The 19,936-nt window shown below is 44.0% G+C and overlaps 1 protein-coding gene across 4 annotated transcripts; it reads left to right on the forward strand.

Moving 5' to 3' along the window:
- The first annotated feature begins 1,483 nt into the window (after nt 1–1,483).
- LOC137753888 (zinc finger protein 304-like) lies at nt 1,484–11,151 on the forward strand. Of its 4 annotated transcripts, none has more exons than XM_068529325.1 (5): nt 1,484–1,731; nt 4,034–4,121; nt 5,939–6,065; nt 7,021–7,195; nt 7,398–11,151. In XM_068529325.1, exon 5 carries the CDS (start codon nt 7,661–7,663, stop codon nt 8,774–8,776), a length of 1,116 nt encoding a protein of 371 aa, XP_068385426.1. In that variant the 5' UTR covers nt 1,484–1,731; nt 4,034–4,121; nt 5,939–6,065; nt 7,021–7,195; nt 7,398–7,660; the 3' UTR covers nt 8,777–11,151. The 4 variants fall into 4 exon arrangements, with proteins under 4 accessions (XP_068385426.1, XP_068385427.1, XP_068385428.1 ...); XM_068529326.1 differs by having other exon boundaries at nt 7,035–7,195; XM_068529327.1 differs by having other exon boundaries at nt 7,398–7,623.
- The last annotated feature ends 8,785 nt before the right edge of the window (nt 11,152–19,936 follow it).

Below are 19,936 nucleotides of genomic sequence, written 5' to 3' on the forward strand. Positions count from 1 at the left end.
AATAAATGCGTCTTAATTTCAATCAGATATTCATTTCTGAAATTTTGGTTAACACTCATAACACATAAAAGTATTATGTAATTGACTATGTTGTCATTAATTTTTACTGTCCATCTCCTTTGACCGGAAAGTCAGACTCATGAGGGCAGGGATCTTTGTCTCTTTGGATCTTGATGGGTCCCATGCAGCCAAAATAGTGCTTGGAATGGAGTAGGCACTTAATGAGTGCTTGTTAAGGAGGGTATAAATATGATGGCACAGATGCCCTGTTTGTTTTTAGCATTCTGGCAAAGATATCTGCTCTCTCTATGTCACCCTTCAAGCTGGCATTGTTTGGTATACTAAAAAATGATTTGAATAAATAAATGATAAATCACAACTTGGAGAGCTATATCCACAGATTAGCCAAGTTTCCTGTGTAACTACGCGCTCAGCTTCATTCCCTCATTCTCAGACTTCAGTGTTCCTTCAGTCTTCACTGAGATCCTAACCTCGTTCACATGGCCAAGAGCTATTTTGGCCACCACTTTTGAATAACTAAATAATGATTGATTTCAGCAATTTCAACATTTCACAAATATTTTCCTGAGATAAGCTCAACTCTCCATGCATTTTCACTGCACTTGCAGGTGAAATTATATTGACTCCCCAGCAAGGAAAGGAGATCATGTAATCCAATCCTTTATCTCTGGGTTCAGATGCCCCCTTTCCAAATAAGCTATGAGTCACTCTCCAGACAGCAAGTTGCATATGGTAAGTCCCTCTTCTTTTCAGATAGGTAGATCTTAGCTTCTAGAGAAGAACTGAATACATATTAAAATGTGGAGTAAGAAATATGTGTCGGTTCCTGAATGGGACAGTGTAACAGGCTTTACGTTTTTTTGTGAGGGAATCAGACACACAGCGCCTGGTCCACCTGCTTCTGGCCGCCCCATATCCTTCCTCTGTCTTGCCCGGCATGGCCCTGTATGAAGTCTTTACTTTCTTGACCCTGACCTAACAAGTGAGGCTCATAAATTGAGTCTAAAGCTTCAGCCTACATGTACTGGAAGATCAACAAGACAATGTTTATTGGACTCCAGCTCAGCATGGATGCACTTTGTGTCTGAGCGACAACCCGGAATCATGTGCCCATTTGGTTTCGCCGGTTTGGGGAACATCTGAAATATTAATGTCACTGTACCTCTCTGTGATCAGCACAGACTACATTTCAAGGAAATCTGGGTGCGTCCCCTTTAAGAAACGTGAAACCCCGCCCCGCGCTCACAGCCTCTGTACTTCCCAGCAACCCTCCGGGTGAGGCGGAACATTTCCCTGGAGGTTGGGGGGCACCGCCTCTTGCCGGGGACGGGAGCGTTGTGAACTACATTACCCTGAAAGCACTGCGCCGCGCGTCAGCGGCACTGGACCAATGAAGACTCGGGCAGAGGCACTTCCGTCTGGAGGACGGCGTTTGGGCGGGCCTTCCGGCGTGGATCGCCGGCGACATTTTGTAAACTCGGATCTGGTCACTGGTGGTGAGGTTGAGGACGCTGGGCCAGCCCGAGATCAGGGAACCAGGAAGCTGCTGCGCCCGCTGCTCTGAGGCGGCTCTGAGGCGGGTCTGAGGCTCGGTGTGGGCGCCATCCGGCCTGACTCTATCGCGGGGCCGGGACGGGGGCCGCCGCGCCCGGGACCCACCTTCGCACACAGACTCCCTTGGCGGCGGCCGCGCTGATGGGTCTGATTCAGGTAAATGCGCCCTCAGGGCCCTCCCCCAACTCTTCTCATTCTGCACTGTTTCTGATCTTACCAATTTTTTCTTGCGCGTGTCCTATATTTATATTTATTCGTGCCCCCAAACCTTGGTTTTCCGGATTTTAAAACATGACCTGCGTGGAGAAAAATTGCACAGAACTTACACATGCAGTTGAATAAGCAGCTCTAAAATTAGTATCTGTTAAGCGCTGAGGTCAAAAAATGCGACCCCAGAAGCCGCCAGTGGGGTCCTTCAAAACAATTATACCCATCCCCCCAAAGTTAAGGTATTGTCTGTTGTTTAAAGTAAGCGTTTCCTTGCTTTTCTTGATAGTTTTGCCAACTATGTGGAAAATATTTGACGGCTGCAGTTTAGTTTCGGTTGCTTGTTTTAAAACTTAATGAATGGACTCATATAAGTATTATGTGTTTTTCTTCATTTGCACAACATGGTGTGACTTTATCCATGTTTTTCATGCAGGGTATCCATTTTCCTTTTTGTGCAGTATTCTGTAGATATGCATACATGAGTAAAATGTCTGTACGTTTTCCTGTTGAAGGCCTTTTTTTGCCTATGGTTTTTTTGTTTGGGTTTTGTTTGGTTTTTTTTTTTTTTTTTTGGTTTGCTTTCTGTATCTATAAGCACTAGTACTGTAGCCATACTTGCGATGTGTTCTGGAGTATATAAAGCACACATCTGTCTAGTTTATATGTTAAAATTTTTATTGTATTTAAATTAACGTTTCCACTTACTCATCTTGTTTTGCTCCGTTACTAATTTTAACTTAGTTCTTTGAATGAAAATTATACTTAAGCTATTTCACAGTTATATTTTGACACACACTTATGCCTTACATAAACTTACTTTTTTACAGTCCACACACACAGAGGGTTTTAGTGTTTTAAGAGATTGTGCTCTTCCACTAATATTTATTTTACTGTTAAATCATTTTCCTCTGGTGATCTTGTAAGAGAAAATGATTAAAATATTTTGTTAAAATACTTGTTTTAAGGGGGCTGAAAAGAATCATTGTAAGGATAAAAAGTCATAATGCTTCAAAACCCTAGCAGGATATTAAGAGCTCAAGAAGATATTTCCATGTCTCTATAATGAGGATGGAATAGAGGTCAGGTCCTATAGCTTGTTTCCTTTCTCTTAAATTTAAAGAGTCCAAAATGAGGTCCAGTTATCCCCAACTGCTGGAGGCCAAGCACTTTTACTGATTCTAGGAACAACCCCTTTATCAGAGATTCATTTTTTTTTTTTTAATTTATTTTATTTTATTTTATTTGTGTTGAGTCTTCGATTCTGTGCGAGGGCTTTCTCTAGTTGCGGCGAGCGGGGGCCACTCTCCATCGCGATGCGCGGGCCTCTCACTGTCGCCACCTCTCTTGTTGCGGAGCACAGGCTCCAGACGCGCAGGCTCAGTAATTGTGGCTCACGGGCCCAGTTGCTCCGCGGCATGTGGGATCCTCCCAGACCAGGGCTCGAACCCGTGTCCCCTGCATTGGCAGGCAGATTCTCAACCACTGCGCCACCAGGGAAGCCCCTATCAGAGATTCATTTTGAATGCATAGTCAGAAAATGGTGGTTCTGTTCTCTTCCACAGGAGAGAAAAGCATGTAGGAAATTACAGATAATCTGTCTGAATATTTATGGAAAATTTAACACCAAAGAATATGGATAAGTATTAAAAGTACATATTCTTAAATTATACAGTGTTATAGTAATTTCAAATCGGAATTTAATCTATGGATTATGTAAGCTGGAATTTTATATAAAACAATAATTTTTTAATATAACCAGAGTAAAATTTTTAAAAGGAAGTATAAGAACTCCTGGCCACCTGTTAGGGCCAGGTACAAGCTATGGGAAGAGAAAAATCTGTTATTGGCAAGGGACAAACAGAAAAAGGGAAACAAATGGAAGTGTCAGAAACAGACATGTACATAAAATGAGACTAAATTTTGATATTTATGGCTCAGGGCTTTAACAGTGCTATATGGCCTGCCAACACCACTTCCTCACCAACACGATCCCTTATTCTTCTGGCTCACTGGGCTCCAGTCACACCATTCTCGTGGATGCTGCTCAAACACACCAGGCATGACTCTGATAGAGAGGATTTTCACCTGTTTGTCCCACTTCTGGAAAGCCTTTTCTCAAGTTAGCCACGTGACTTTATGGCACAACTCTATAACATTTTCTGCTCTCTTTTACATGCTTTATTTTTCCCTTGAGCATTTATCTTTGCCTTCAGTATTAAACGGTTCACTCATTAATCTTCTTTTTCAGCTATGTTGCTGATGGGAATTAAAGTTACATGGCCCTGCTCTTCCTACAGGTTCCACATTCAGCAGAACCACTTATGGACACTGCACTGGTGAGTGTCAGGTGTCCTGGAACTCTTTTGCTGCCACCCTTCCTGGCCTTGGTATCTCAAGACCTTAGAGAAACCCTAAGCCCAAGTTTCTAAGTCCAGGCCAGAGGTTATATGGACAGATACCCATTTTTGGCAGCCAGTGGACTGAGATGTGAAAGGTTGTCTTAGGTACAGGGGTTAGTATGTACAAATGCTTGGGGATGAGAGTGAGACGGGAGTGTTCTAGGACTTCTAGGTCTCTGTTAATGTCTGGTGAGGATGGAGAGCAAGGGGGTCGGAGTCAGGCCTAGAGTGGTACTTTGAGAAGTTGCACCTAGAATGGTACTCTCAGAAGTCTGTTCTGAGAGTGATAGCAGCCATTGGTATATTTGAAACAGAGAAGAAAAGTGATCTTACTTAGGATTTAAAAGGCTACCCCTGGGTGCAGAGTGCAGAACAGACTGGGGGAGAGGAAGACAAGGAGATAATCAAGGAGGCTGTTGCAGTCATCCAGATAAGCATTGGTTGTGGCTGGACAGGGTGGGTGGATGTGGAGGTAGGAGAAACACTTGACTTCTGGATTTGCTTTTAAAGTAGGGGCTGACCAGGTTTTCTAAGGTGGAGGGGTCACAGATGACTCCAGTTTTTTCCCTTTGCATGTGGAAGTGTGGAAGTACCATCAAACTGAGATGCAGAAGTCAGTGGTAGGAATCCTTTTTAGTGAGAGTATTAGGATTTGGGTTTTGGCCATGTTGAGTCTCAGCTGTTTCAGTGACTCCCAAGTATAGGAGACAAGTGGACAGCTGAACATGCAGATCTAGAGTGCTGGGGGAGGCTTCAGGATGCATTAGGGGACAAGGGAGGAGAGGGGGGCTGTGGGTGTCACAAAGACATTCAAGGAACAGGACTGATCATCAGTGGCACAGAAGGGGGTGGTGAAAGTCCAGCAGGTGGCCCAGGTTTTCATGGGAGAGTGGCTGTGAAATTGATGCAAAGGGAAAGCAGAAATGGAGGTGAAGTGATAGCAAAGTCAGGCTGCTGTTATTCCTCCTCCTATGCACTCACCAGGCTTTTGTGGTGGAACTTGGGGAGTTTCTGTCAGATGAGTTTACCTTAGGTGTGTCAAGTGGGTGTGGATTTTGAATGGGTGTTTTACGGACAAGGTTCTAATTGGTGAAGAGACATAGTGAGGAACACAGAAGTGGAACCTGACCAGGCGTATTTAGATGTGCATGTTTTGACCGAGGTTAAAGTTAGGAACAAGGCCTGGTGGGGAAGCCTTCAGAACAGGGCTGGGGAACCGCCAGTGGAGAGTTGGGGTACGGTGGGATCCTGTTGCATTGGCAGGCACTTTCTGATGCCGTGTGCAGAAGGGTATGTGAGGAGCCAGGAGACATGCCAATTTCGTGGGCCGGGTGGTGGTGATGGGGATCAGATGTATGAGGAGTTAGCCAGTGAGTAATATGCATGTGGGGAAGGTGTGTGACCAAGATGCCCCAGGGCCCTCATACCAGGAGTTTGAGAGGACAATGAGCCCAAGTTTGTTTGTGTCTAGGAGACGTGATCCTGGGGACTCTCAGGCTGTTGTCTCACAGGAGAGGGAGGGGGCCCTGCATACCAGGCCCACAGCTTAGATGGCATCTATCTGTCCACCTGCCTGTTGCTGCTGAGAGTTGTACCTAGTGCTCAAGGAAGCACGAAGAGTTATTCGGTACCAGTGCCCTCTGAGTTAGGGAGCTGGGGAGGATGATGAACCCAGAGTGAGTATGGGTTAGGGGTACTTACAGGATCCTGGGGAGAGAGACTGCTTATGGAGACATCTGTCCCTGTCATCACAGGGCTCTGTGACCTTTGAGGACGTGGCTGTGTACTTTTCCCAGGAGGAATGGAGGCTTCTTGATGAGGCCCAGAGATTCCTGTACCGCGATGTCATGCTGGAGACCTTTGCACTTGTTGCATCATTGGGTAAGGCCCTCACACCTATCCCAGCATCCTGGGCAGGTCTCTGCCTTTCCCCTTTTTTCCAAAGGCAAGTCTGTTTTTTCACAGCTAGACAGTGGGCACATCTCTATTACTGCTTCCCTGTCATCTGTGCTGTCGGTGCTATGGCCGAGTGTGTATATGACCTCCTTTCACAAGTAGCCCTAATGCCAAGTGCTCTGAAGTTTTTTCATTGAAGGTTTTCTGTGTCAAATGACTTGGAATTAGTCCAGCGGGTTTCATTAGTCTCAGCCACTCCCTGCTAAGTTGACTGTAGACCCATGCCACCTCTGTACTCCAGGTTCTGCCCTTTTCTGGCTGTCATTTCCTGGGGCCTGACTGTACCAGGAATTGCTCGGACCCGACATGGTCACTGTTTGTGGGGTCCACCTGGCTGTTGCTATGATATTCTTCTCAAAGATTCAATATGGGATACTGTTTTTCTTTCCTGAGATTGTTTTGGAATTGATTGCCCTTGTGGGCCAGTACTGACCGCTCACCTGTCCTGTCTTTCCCTTAGGACTTGCATTTTCTAGGTCCCATGTTGTCCAAGTGGAGCTGGGAGGAGAACCCTGGGTACATGACAGAGTGGACATGATTCCAGGCACAACATGAGGGGCTCAAAGTGAGCCTGGGTCTGGTGATTGGCATCAGGGGAAGGATGTGATATTATGGTTGGATTCAAGTCATATCAGGAACATGTCCTGTGCCCAGCACTGTTTTGGTGCCAAGGACAGTGACTGTGTACCTCATTTCTGTCTTTCCTACCCATTCTTGACACTTTACTCCTGTCGTATCTACTCTGACTTCGAACCCAGGATTATCCCTCGCTTCTCTGTCTTCCACTCCACATTGGTCCTCTCCATCCTAACTCCTCTGTGCTTTTCAATATTGGCCTACACTTAACGTGTCATGAGTTCTGCACCTATCCTCAAAATAGTCCTTGAACACCAGCTACTCAGTGACAATCGGATTTTGCTGGGCCTGGACACAGCTTTCCATACAGCACACGTGTCACCAGCAACCAAGGCCCTGGTGAAAACCGTTCCTGGAGGAGTGAGTGGTGGACCCCAGCTCCTCTGTGTGCTCGACCCCATCCTTGTGTCTTTTGCCTGGTGAGTCCTCCCTGTTCTGTGACGTGGAGAGGCCCAGTCCTGCACAGCTGCCCTTTCCTTACCTGCCCCCAGCTCCCTTGTCCTGAAAACAGTCCCATGGATTATTTCCTTGGTATGTCAGACACATATTTGATATTTGTGATGGGGCTGCCTCCTTCTACCAAAATCTACATGAAGTTCATCCATATGTCTGTGCTTTCAGGTTGTTGGCATGGAGCAGAGGTCAAGGAGACACCTTCTGAGCAGAATGTTTTTGTAGAAGTGCCACGAATAAATACTTCAAAGACAAACCTGTCCACCCAGGAGGCCTATCCCTGGGAGAGGTGTAGCCCGGACTTAGAAGGTGGTTTGCATCCAGCTGAGGACCTCGGAACAAACCCTGGCCAGAAACTGTGTGGGTCAGGTGTGAAATTTCACCAGCACAGTGGAAAGAAACTCTTTAGAAGAGACGTGGGTAAGGCCTTTATGAACAGCCACACAGTCCATGCATCCAAGAAGTCTTCCACATGCCAGGAGGCTGGGAAGAATTTCCCTGGTAGCTCTAGCCGTCTCCAGCACCAGGTCACTCCACAAAAGGACGCCGAATGTGTGGAAGCCTTTCACAATGAACAAAGGCACTATAAGTGCAGTGAATGTGGTAAAGCCTTCTGCCGCAAGTACAGGCTTGCTCAGCACCAGAGAGTCCACACTGGAGAGAGGCCTTATGAATGCAGTGAATGTGGGAAAACCTTCAGCTATAAACACATACTTATTCAGCACCAGAGAGTCCACACTGGAGAAAGGCCTTATGAGTGCAGGGAATGTGGGAAAGCTTTTAGCAACAAACCCACACTTGTTCGGCACCAGCGAATTCACACTGGAGAAAGGCCTTATGAGTGTAGTGAATGCGGGAAGTTCTTTAGCCAAAGCTCCAGCCTCAGTGAACATCAGAGAATTCACACTGGATCACGGCCTTATAAATGCAATGAATGTGGAAAATTCTTTACGTCCAACTCCAACCTAATTAAACACCGGCGAGTTCACACAGGCACAAGGCCTTATGAGTGCAGTGAATGTGGGAAATTCTTTAACCAAAGTCCCAGCCTCATTAAACATCAGAGAATCCACACTGGTGAAAGGCCATATGAATGCAGTGAATGTGGGAAACTTTTTAGCCAAAGCTCTACTCTCATTAAGCACCAGAGAGTTCACACTGGAGCAAGGCCTTATAAATGCATTGAATGTGGGAAACTTTTTAGCCAAAGCTTTGGCCTCACTCAACACCAGAGAATTCACACTGGAGAAAGACCATATGAGTGCACTGAATGTGGAGAATTCTTTAGCCAAAGCACCCAACTTAATCAACACCGAAAAGTTCACACTACAGAGAGGCCTCTTGAATGTAGCAAATGTGGAAAAGTCTTTAGTCAAAGGTCTGCTCTGACTCAGCATCAGAAACTTCACAGCCCAGACAGACCCTTTGAGTGCAGCAAATGTAGGAAAGCTTTCAGCCGAAGGTCTAACCTCATTCGTCACCAGAAAGTTCATACTGGAGAAAGGCCTTCAAATGAGATGAGAGCAGCGAATGAGCTGTCTCCTTAGTTAATACATCATACTGAATAGACTCTGTGAGGGAGTCATCAACTGGAAGTTGAATGCCATACATCTGAACAGCCCTAGTGTGTAGATTGCCTGTGAGTACCAGGTTCATATGAAGCTTTTAAGGAGCTACACTCTACTTTCTAACCTGTGCAGGGCCCTTGCCAGACTAATGTCAAGTGTGAGTTTCTGTGGTAAAAATCATCTTACCTCTACCAAGTGGCGGTCGCCCCAGTGTGATCAGGGTAGGTAGACCTCTGTGCTCTCGCATCCTGTGGAGGGAAGCATGAGTAGCCTGAGCACTTGGGTGTTGTCATTCTCTAGTGTCTAACTGACTAGGCCATGGACTTAACCAGCTTTGACCAAGGTGACCCAGTCTGGGTTCTGCTGGTGGCTTACAGAGGTTTACCTTTTTCAGTGGCATTATTTCATGTCATACTCAGGATGGATTTTTCTAGCTCTATGTCACCTGTTTGGGAACTTTGTATACCTCAGTGGGGATAGTATCATGGCAGAGAATAGTTTTCATTGCAGTTTGTGTCTAATTTGCATTGTTGTCCAAGGCCGCCTGCAGGGTTTTGTGGGAATAATGTTGTGACCTGGATATCAGAATTTTTGGTGGGTCCTGACGTCACCCTGAGATGAGGACAGTTGTGAGAACCACCATTGTTTTTTGGAGCAGCATGAGTTGTTCTCTTTTTCACATAGGATGTCACATCATACCCCCAGTACTGTTCAAGAGAAGAAGTTCTCTAAGTCCAGCTGGAAAAGAGCCATGAGCCATAATGTCCACAACGTGGTAGGCTGGTGTTGCTGAGCGTTAGATTAGAGACATCAGGTGGGAACCATATTTGGTACAGAAACACTCAGGGAATTAATAGGGAGTGAGAGACAAGCAAACAAGTAGGGATGAGCCTTTTCTAAAGCTGCATCCAGTAAAGCAACTGTACTCCGATAAAAAGAAAAATTGCTGTCATTTGGGATCTTTAGGAAAATTAAAAAGTTGCATCCACAAACGTACAGGGATTATGGCCATTTAGGATAAAGTTTTTGCAGAAATCCTTAGGAGGTACAGAGCTGTTTCTCTTCTCTTGAGGTCCAAGTCAGTGTCAGACTGAATACTGTAAAGGTTTTAGGATCCCATAGCATCTCCAAATTGTTTATCTCAAGGCCGTTGCTGCACAGTGAAAAAAAAAATGAAAGTGGGGAAATCATGTAGTCCTGGCATGTTTATTTATGACTCAGGAAGAGGTTCTGGATAACTCAAGTAGAAACACCTTTCATTGCTATAAAGACGGGTGTCTTTATTGCTACTGTGACAGTGTCCCTCCCATGAGACAAGAAGAGCTGATGGAGTTAATGTGTTGGTTTCCAGAGTTCTACTTTTCCAAAAAGGAGATTCAGATTTTTATGTGAAGCCAATTTTTATTAAAACTTAATCAAGCTACATAGTTGGTATGCACTGAACTGAATATACTTAAAATGTACAGCTTGGTAAGTTTTAGTATGTGTAAAATCACAGAACCATCATTATAATAACAAACATCCATCAGTTCCATATCTACCTTCTGACATCTCTCCATGGGCTCCCAGGCAACTACTGTTGACTTTCTTTCACATTCGATTAGTTAATGTTTCTTAGAGTTTTAATATCATTGGAATCTTAATGTGTTTACTTTTGTATTTGCCTTTTTCTTTCATGGTGCATAATTATCTTGAGAATCATCCAAGTTGCTGATGTGAATAGTTCTGTTTTTTTTTTTTTTTTTCTTTTTGCCATGCTGCAAGGCTTGTGGGATCTTAGTTCCCCGACCGGGGACTGAACCCAGGCCCTGAGCGGTGAAAGCACTGAGTCCTAACCACTGGACCACTAGGGAATTCCCTAATAGTTTATTAATTCCTGAAAAATACACTGTTTGGATATACCACCCTTTGACTGTTTATCCATTCATCTGTTAAAGGATGGGGTTTTGTGGTGTGTTTCTGGTTTGGCTATCACAGATAAGCTTATTATGAACATGTACATAAAATCCTTTATATGAATATATGGTTTCATATTCTAAAGTGAATGACTGTACCGTTTTGCATTCCCATCAACGGTATGGGAGCATTCAAGTTCCCCTATATTCTTCACCTGTACTTGGCTGTTATATTAAATGTATTAAATATTAACCTGTTTTAAAAGTGTGTAGAGTTATCTTGCTGTGGTCTGATGGCATTTCCCTAATGGTTCATCATGCTGAACGTTTTTAATGTGTTCATTTGCCAGCTGTGTATCTCAGATGTTCACAGTAGTTATTTTCCAACTGGTAGTGAATGTTGGCTGATATTTCCCTTTTTATAATAACTAAGAAGACAATAAAAGAAATGTGTTAGAACTTGACTTTTCTGAAGTTACTTTGCTGGGTGGAATGTTTGTGCTATTCCCACCGTACAGTCCTCATTAACTTATTCTCTATTACTTTTTTTTTTTTAATTTTATTTATTTGTTTATTTATTTATGGCTGTGTTGGGTCTTCGTTTCTGTGCGAGGGCCTTCTCTAGTTGCGGCAAGTGGGGGCCACTCTTCATCGCGGTGTGCAGGCCTTTCATTATCGCAGCCTCTCTTGTTGGGGAGCACGGGCTCCAGACGCGCAGGCTCAGTAATTGTGGCTCACAGGCCTAGTTGCTCCGCGGCATGTGGGATCTTCCTAGACCAGGGCTCAAACCCATGTCCCCCGCATTGGCAGGCAGATTCTCAACCACTGCCGCCACCAGGGAAGCCCTACCTTTTCTTTTTAATTGATTTTTGGCTGGGTTGAGTCTTTGTCGGTGGGCGCGGGCTTTCTCTAGTTGGTGGCGAGCGGGGGCTGCTCTTCGTTGTGGTGCGCAGGCTTCTCATTGCGGTGGCTTCTCGCTGCGGAGCACAGGTTCTAGACACGCGGGCTTCAGTAGTTGTGGCTCATGGGCTCTAGAGCACAGGCTCAGTAGTTGTGGTGCATGGGCTTAGTTGCTCCGTGGCATGTGGCATCTTCCCGGACCAGAGCTTGAACCCGTGTCCCCTGCATTGGCATGCGGATTCTCAACCACTGCACCACCAGGGAAGCCCCGTTACTTTCTTAAGTCTAGACAAGTAATAAAACAATGAATCGACCCTTGGTTGTAGTGTTTGCCAATTTCCCTGGTACAAATACTCCAACTGTGGCAATTTCAAGCTGTGAACATGAGGTTGTTACCAAACCAGGTAGCATTTCCAGAGGTGCACAAGCCAAACGCTGAGACACCAAGGTTTGCGGGAGAGAAAAAATTCATTCACAGGGCAGCCAAGGGAGGAGACAGGAGAGCAAGCCTGAGATCCACCTCCCTGGAGTTGGGGTCCTTGAGTTATTTATGGGATAAAGACACAGGGTGGTCTTAGGTGAGGGGAAAGGTGATAGGGTGTGAGAAAAGGTGAGGTGATCGGTGTGTGCGGGTGTATCTGCATTACATGCTTCTTCATGGGATGCATGTTCAGAAATAGAGTCACTCTGCATGATCTAAGGGTGGAGTTTTTGGCCATCTGATGTCCAAAGGGCATTCATCGAACACTTGTGCAGGCCAAGTTTTACGGGTTGGTAATTACAATCAGTCTTAACTAGCTCAAAGTGTGTTAGAGCTGACTCTAAGTTCCTAAAAAACAACTAGGGGGACTTCCCTGGTGGCGCAGTGGTTAAGAATCCGCCTGCCAATGCAGGGAACACGGGTTCAAGCCCTGGTCCGGGAGGATCCCACACGACGTGGAGCAACTAAGCCCGCGCGCCTAGAGCCCGTGCTCTGCAACAGAGAAGCCACTGCAATGAGAAGCCCGCGCACCACAACGATGAGTAGCCCCTGCTCGCCACAAGTAGAGAAAGCCTGCATGAAGCAACAAAGACCCAATGCAGCCAAAAAAAAATAAAAAACAACTGGGGCTCCCTTTACTATAGTGACCCATACATCAGAGGTGTTATTTACAGGGGTCGTTAGGGAGTCTTGTGATATTACTTAGGCCATGTGAAGCTTGGAGCGTATGCAACTAAAGAGAGAAAAAAATCAAAATGAGCTTAATCAGTGAAGGCAGTTTACAAGCAGAGGGTTTTTTTTTTTTTTTTTTTGCGAAGGACAAGAAAAGCAGCAGAGGGGTTTTGACAAGCTGTTCCCTTATCTGTGGTTCTGTAAGACAAACTCAAGGATTTCTGTTACTCACCAGCTTCTGTTAACCCTATGGGGCATGGTTTCAAAGTCACCCAGTGTGGACTTGGGAAGATGTGAAGTAGCACACCATTATAGTCTGTTTCCATTATACAGATACCCATAAATAACATTGAGAACATAGATTAGGGTAAAATGTAAAAGAATTCCGAAGGGACAAGTTTTGCATATTTTCACTTCACCTGTGTAAAGGATGACATCACAGGCCTGAGTTGTCCAGTCTATTCATTCCAAAGAAATGTGTGGCACTTATTTGCCCAACTCCTGCGAGACAATCTCTAAGCTCTTGATACATTCACTAATAAGTGTCTTTATTTACCTGGTCCTTGGGTTGTGCTAGGCAGTTTATGCTAATACTGTGATTTATGGTTGGGGGGGCCTTAGGTCTCTGCATCAGTTTGACATTTGGAGAAGCTAGAGAGTAAGGTCAGCCACACAGGTGTCCCTGTGTGTGACAGATACTCCAAAAAAACCTGGATAACACCAAGGCTTGTGTGAGGTTCCCTGGTTAGCAATACTTCATGTGTGCTGTCACACATTGATGCTGTGAGACTTAAGCGAGGGGGCAACTGGAACCTGGCAATGTGGTCCCACTTGGACTCTGTCCTATTGCACCATCTTCCTTTGCTGCTTTTCATCTGTATCCTTTCACTGTAATAAACTGTAGCTACTGAGAACTTAACTTTAACTTCCTTTCACCTGTAACAGATATGTTTCTCTAGAACTTTTTTTTTTGGCTGCGTTGGGTCTTTGTTGCTACTCGCGGGCTTTCTCTGGTTGCAGCGAGCTACTCTTTGTTGCGGTGCACGGGCTTCTCATTGCGGTGGCTTCTCTCGTTGTGGAGCACGGGCTGTAGGCGCGGGCTTCAGTCGTTGTGGCATGCGGGCTCAGTAGTTGTTGTTCACTGGCTCTAGAGCACAGGCTCAGTAGTTGGGGCGCACGGGCTTAGTTGCTCTACAGCATGTGGGATCTTCCCAGACCAGGGCTCGAACCCGTGTCCCCTGCATTGGCAGGCAGATTCTTAACCACTACGCCACCAGGGAAGCCCTCTAGAACTATTTTTCCCAATTTCATTGAGTAACTACATAATCACTGTTAATAACTTTTTGTAATATTCATTTCAAGTATTTTTCAGAGATAATTTCAACTCCCTGTGCATTCACTGTTGCTACAATTTCAGGTGACTTGATAAATCAGTTCCCATCAAGGAGATGGGATCATGGAATCCCAAACCTTTGTCTCCCGAGTAGGATGCCCCCTTTGTACCCAGGCTTTGAAGGTTAGAAGGTCACAAGCTATCTTGGCAGGAAATGACGTGATAATTCGCTCTCCTTTACGGATAGGTTTCAATCCTTAAACATGCCTGTTTCTGAAAGTCTGCCGATTCCTGAATTCCAGACTTCCCAAAAGCTCATATGAGACCTGCTCTGGCTTTTTTTGGGGTGACTTCCTGACAATTAGAACTCTCCCTTACAGGCAGGCAAACAGGAAGTTCCCTTTTTTTGTTGTTGTATCAGATACCAAGTTCAATTCACTGTTAGTTCACAAGTTTGCAAACCTTTCAATGGTTCAACCTGTTAAAACTTAGTTATGAGTTTGCACTTGTGACAAACTGATACACACGTGAGATTGAAAAGGCAATATTTTCTATTCTTGCTGAACTTGCTGTTATCTATATTTTGTATATACTGAAAGAAAAATGCAAAATGCAAATGTAAATTTTGTGATGAATTTCCTGAAGAGTGGATATTCACTAAATGTGGTAAAAGTCCTCTCCGAGGTCTTTGTATGATATGCAGTTGTTCATTCAAAATTGAAAATGATGGACAGATTACTAACTGTTAAGCATGAGAGATGTATGATTTCCTCAACTAGTGTCAAAGCAAGTGAAAAAATAATTTTTAAGACAAATTCAGATTAAGAAGGTAAAATAGTAATAGGAGAAGTTGTAAGGAGCTTCCACACTGAGTATCATCAGTCCTCCAGCTCACACTACTGTTGAGCCTGTGTCTCACTAATCAATGTTCAGTGGACAAAAGGAACAAGATAAACTGGATGTATCCACTGTAGAAGCTATGTTACAACCTATTATGTTTATTGTGGAAGTCCCACTGAGATACTGTCTGCACTGCCTGTCACCGCAGACCCCAGCCTTCCACCAGGTGCAGTACCCACAGATGTCCCTTGTGCCTTGCTGCTCAAGGGCAACTTGAGTCCGTGAAGATGTGGTAAGTCAGCAGTAGGTCTAAACTCTGCTCTGTGTTGAGTTTCGTGGCTTTTCGTTCTCAGTTTGACACCTGGATTTTGTTGTTAGTTCCCTGTTGTTTGAGATACTTGGTGGATCAGGCCATTCCTTTTCATACCTTTTTTGATGTCCTTTGAGTTATGTTTTTTGTTTTTTGGTTTTTTTTTCCTGGGTTGTCTGGACCACACAGGGAAGTCCCGTGTGCCTGTGTTTCTGAATAGCATAACTATCCTAAGGATGATTTGGGCCTTCAGTGGCCACTCTGGGGGACACTTGATTTGAACAAAAGGGTTAATTTGAAAGACACCTTTGAAAATAAAGGAAATAAGAGTTCTTAGGCCCAATGGATAGTGTTTTTTCTTAGTATGCAGAGGACTCCAAATTAAATTCTGAAATAAAAGTTACATCACTAAAAGATTCTTTGGCCAAAACTAATGAGCAAGTCGACAAACTTCAGCAGGAACAAAGTAGACTCATTCCCCTGTAAATCCACCCTCTCCTTGTCCTGCAGTAGTCTCCCACATCCAGCGCTCCCACCCCCTTATCCTTTTGATCTCTCTCCTTAGCACCTCTCCCCCTACTCTTTCCCTTGCTCAGACCCCCTACTGTAACCGAGCAAAAGCCAAACTGACATTGAGTGTTTGTAGCAAAGTAAGAGTTTGTTGCAGGGCACCAATCAAGGGAGTGGGAGACAAGTCTGACACCCACTGCAATTGTTTCTTTGAGTTGGGGGGTTTTAGAGGAGAGGAACAAAGAAACTGGGGTTAATCGTCTTGTGACGTTTCTTAATCATAGTTTCAGTAATAAGGATGCCTATGGTTTACGAGTCTCTGGTCTGGTGGTCCATGACCAGGAAAAATCGATTGTATAGTAATTTAATCATTAAAACAAAAGTATTTTTAAACTATAGGAGATTTTCAGACCGACTAGAAAAAATTCCTAATTTCAACAGTTGGAAGTCACAGAGGTACTGATGTTAAGAGCAGCTGTTTCATGTCATTTTACCAATGGTGTTAAACGTGAAGGTGGAGACCTAATTCAAAAATAGAACTTGGAAATAATTAGCCCCGGGACATCCCTGGTGGTCCAGTGGTAAAGAATCCGTCTTACAATGCAGGGGATGCGGCTTCTATCCCTGGTCAGGGAACTAAGATCCCACATGCCACGGGGCAACTAAGCCTGCGCGCCAAAACTACTGAGCCCGCACGCCTCAACGAAGATCCCGCGCGTGCCGCAACTGAAGACCTGACGCAGCCAACAATAAATAAAATAAATAAATAATAAAATTTTAGAAAAAGAATAATTAGCCCCTTTTGAACTACAAAACCTGGCAGCTCATATTTACAAGACAGGATCTGAAGAAAACATGTGTCCCTGCAGATCAGCAGGGGCTACGGGGCCCACGTCCCAACCAACCACCTATTGAAAAGGACACTTGTAAATACTGTAAATAGAAGAGAAACTGGAAAAAAGAGTCTCCCATCTTATGAAGAAAAACCAAGTTATTTCAAATAACTCACAGATTTTCCCCATTTCAACAGTAACACTTGGACCATTGACTGAAAAATCACAAGCATTCCTCCTGCTCTGTGATACCATCCCTGTAAATTTACTAGAAAGAGACTTACTAAACTACACACTGCTAATTATCCTCTGGGTAAAAGGAGAAATTACAAGAGAAATTTTAAAAACATAAATATTTTGAACCAGATGAAAATAAAAATGCTACATATAAAAATTAATGTGGGAACTTCCCTGGTGGCGCAGTGGTTAAGACTCCGCGCCCCCAATGCAGGGAGCCCAGGTTCGATCCCTGGTCAGGGAACTAGATCCCACATGCATGCCGCAACTAAGAGTTCACATGCCACAACTAAGGAGCCTGCCTGCCGCAACTAAGACCCTGTGCAACCAAATAAATAAATTTATTAAATATTTTTTAAAAAACCCCAAATCTACAAACCCATTATCATTCATCTATATAGATGTAAAATACATTAACAAAATATCAGAAAACTGCCTTGCCAACATACACAAAGGATTATACAACATGATCTGGGGGATTTGTCCCAGGAAATGCAAGGTTGGCTTAACATTTGAATATCAATTAATGGAATAAACCATATAATAAAAGACAATAAGACCCCCCCCCACAGCCACACGATTATTATCTCAATAAATGGAAAAAACTGGAATGGAGAGTGTAGAAATAGATCCACACAAATACATTCAAGTGGTCTTTGAAAAGGGAACAAAGGAAAAGGAATGGAGATGGAAGTCTTTTCAACAAATGGGCTTTAAAAAATGATCCAGGGACTTCCCTGGTGGTCCAGTGGTTAAGACTCCACGTTCCCAGGGACTTCCCTGGTGGCGCAGTGGTTAAGAATCTGCCTGCCAATGCAGGGGACACAGGGTCGAGCCCTGGTCCGAGAAGATCCCACATGCCACGGTGCAACTAAGCCCGTGCGCCATAACTACTGAGCCTGTGCTCTAGAGCCCGTGAGTCATAACTACTGAGCCCATGTGCCACAGCTACTGAAGCCAGTGCGCCTAGAGCCTGTGCTCCACAACAAGAGAAACCACCACAATGAGAAGCCCCCACACCGCAATGAAGAGTAGCCCCCGTTCGCCACAACTAGAGAAAGCCTGCACGCAGCAATGAAGACCCAACACAGACAAAAATATAAATAAATAAATAAATAAATAAATTTATTAAAAAAAAAAAAAAAGACTCCATGCTCCCAATGCAGCGGTCCCAGTAGGGGAACTAAGATCCCACATACCGCAATTGAGCCTGCGCACTGCAACTAGAGAAGCCTGCACGCCACAGTGAAGACCCAGCGAGCCAAAATAAAATTAATTAAACAAAAAAAATGCTAAGAGATAGTAAAATAGGTAATAAATTATGTATTCTGTTTATAAAATAAGTAAACAATAAAAAAGTGATCCAGGGAATTCCCTGGTGGTCCAGTGGTTAGGGCTCCCTGTTTCCACTGCAGGGGGCATGGGTTTGATATCTGGTAGGGGAAATAAGATCCTGCAAACTGTGCAGCACAGCCAAAAAAAAAGTGATCCAGACACACATCTTATACCTTTTACAAATATTTTCTCAAAACTATAAAACACCTCGAAGATAACACAGGAGACGATGTAAGTTACCTTGGGTTTGGCAATCACTTTTTAGATACAACACCAAAAACACAATCCATGAAAGGAAAACTTAGTAATCTGGACTTGACTAAAACTTAAAATTTCTGCTCTGCAAAAGACACTGTTAAAAGAATATGAAGAGGGACTTCCCTGGTGGTCCAGTGATAAAGAATCTGCCTTCTGATGCAGGGGACATGGGTTTGATCCCTGGTCAGGGAACTAAGATCCCACATGCCGCGGGGCAACTAAGCCTGCACGCCACAACAACTGAGCTCACGCACTTCAACAAGAGAGCCCCCGTGCTTCAAACTACAGAGCCCACGCACCCTGGAGCCCACATGCCACAACTAGACAGAGAAAACCCACACGTCACAACTAGAGAGAAGCCCATGCACCACAGCGAAGAACCTGCGCACCGCCAGAAAAGATTCCACGTGCCGCAACTAAGACCTGATGCAGCCAAAAAAAAAAAAAAAAAAAAGCTAGCCATCAAAGACTTATTTAAAAAAAAAGAATATGAAGACATTCATCATATATCATTAGGGAATTGCAAATGAAAGCAACAACAATATACTATTACTACACACCTATGTGAATGGCAAAAATCCAAAACACTGACAACATCAAATGCTGACGAGGATATGGAGCAACAGGAACACTCACCCACTGCTGGTGGGAGTGCAGAATGAGAGCCACTTTGGAAGAGTGTTTCTTACAAAACTAAACATACTCTTACTATATGACCCAGTAAATCATGCTCCTTGGCTTGAACCCAAACAAATTGAAAACTTATACCCACACAAAACCTACACACAATGCATAATGCAGGTTTATTGATAAGTGCTAAAACTTGGAAGCAATCAAGATGTCCCTCAGTCAGTGAATGGATAAACAAACTGGTATAGCCATACAATGGAATGTTATTCAGTAATAACTTATACACGAATCTTCATAGGAGCTTTATTTGTAACAGTCAAAAACTGGAAACCCAAACATCCACTAACAGGTGAATAGATAAAAAACAAATGTGGTATATCTATACAATGGAATAATTCTCAACAATACAAACAATTGATACATGCAACAAGATGGATTAATCTTAAAATAGTTAGTGAAAAATGCCAGAGTCCCACTCCCCAGAAAGTATATACCATATGATTCTGTTTATATGAAATTCTAGAAAGTGCTTGCTATTACTTGTGAATTGTGAGAAAGGGGGTTAGAAAGGACTGGAAGGAAAGGATTATAAAGGGACACAAGGAATATTTAGGTTGTGTGGGATATCTCCATTATCTTGATTGTGTGGTCTCATCAGTATATACACACATGGTGAAACATAACACGCTTTACATATATTCATTTTATTTCATGTCACAATACCTCAATAAAGATGTTAAGAACTAAATGTTCCCCATAAAAATCCATATTTACCATTCCTCTTGGAAAGTCACATCTGGCAACTGTTCTGGTTCTACCATATCCCTCTCCCCACAATTTAGGGAGATAAGCCCTGCCTCAATATCAGCAAAAACTGGAGAGCAATGAAGTCCACATCAACTACT

Source organism: Eschrichtius robustus, chromosome 19 (genome assembly GCF_028021215.1).
Source record: "Eschrichtius robustus isolate mEscRob2 chromosome 19, mEscRob2.pri, whole genome shotgun sequence".
NCBI classification, from domain to species: domain Eukaryota; kingdom Metazoa; phylum Chordata; class Mammalia; order Artiodactyla; family Eschrichtiidae; genus Eschrichtius; species Eschrichtius robustus.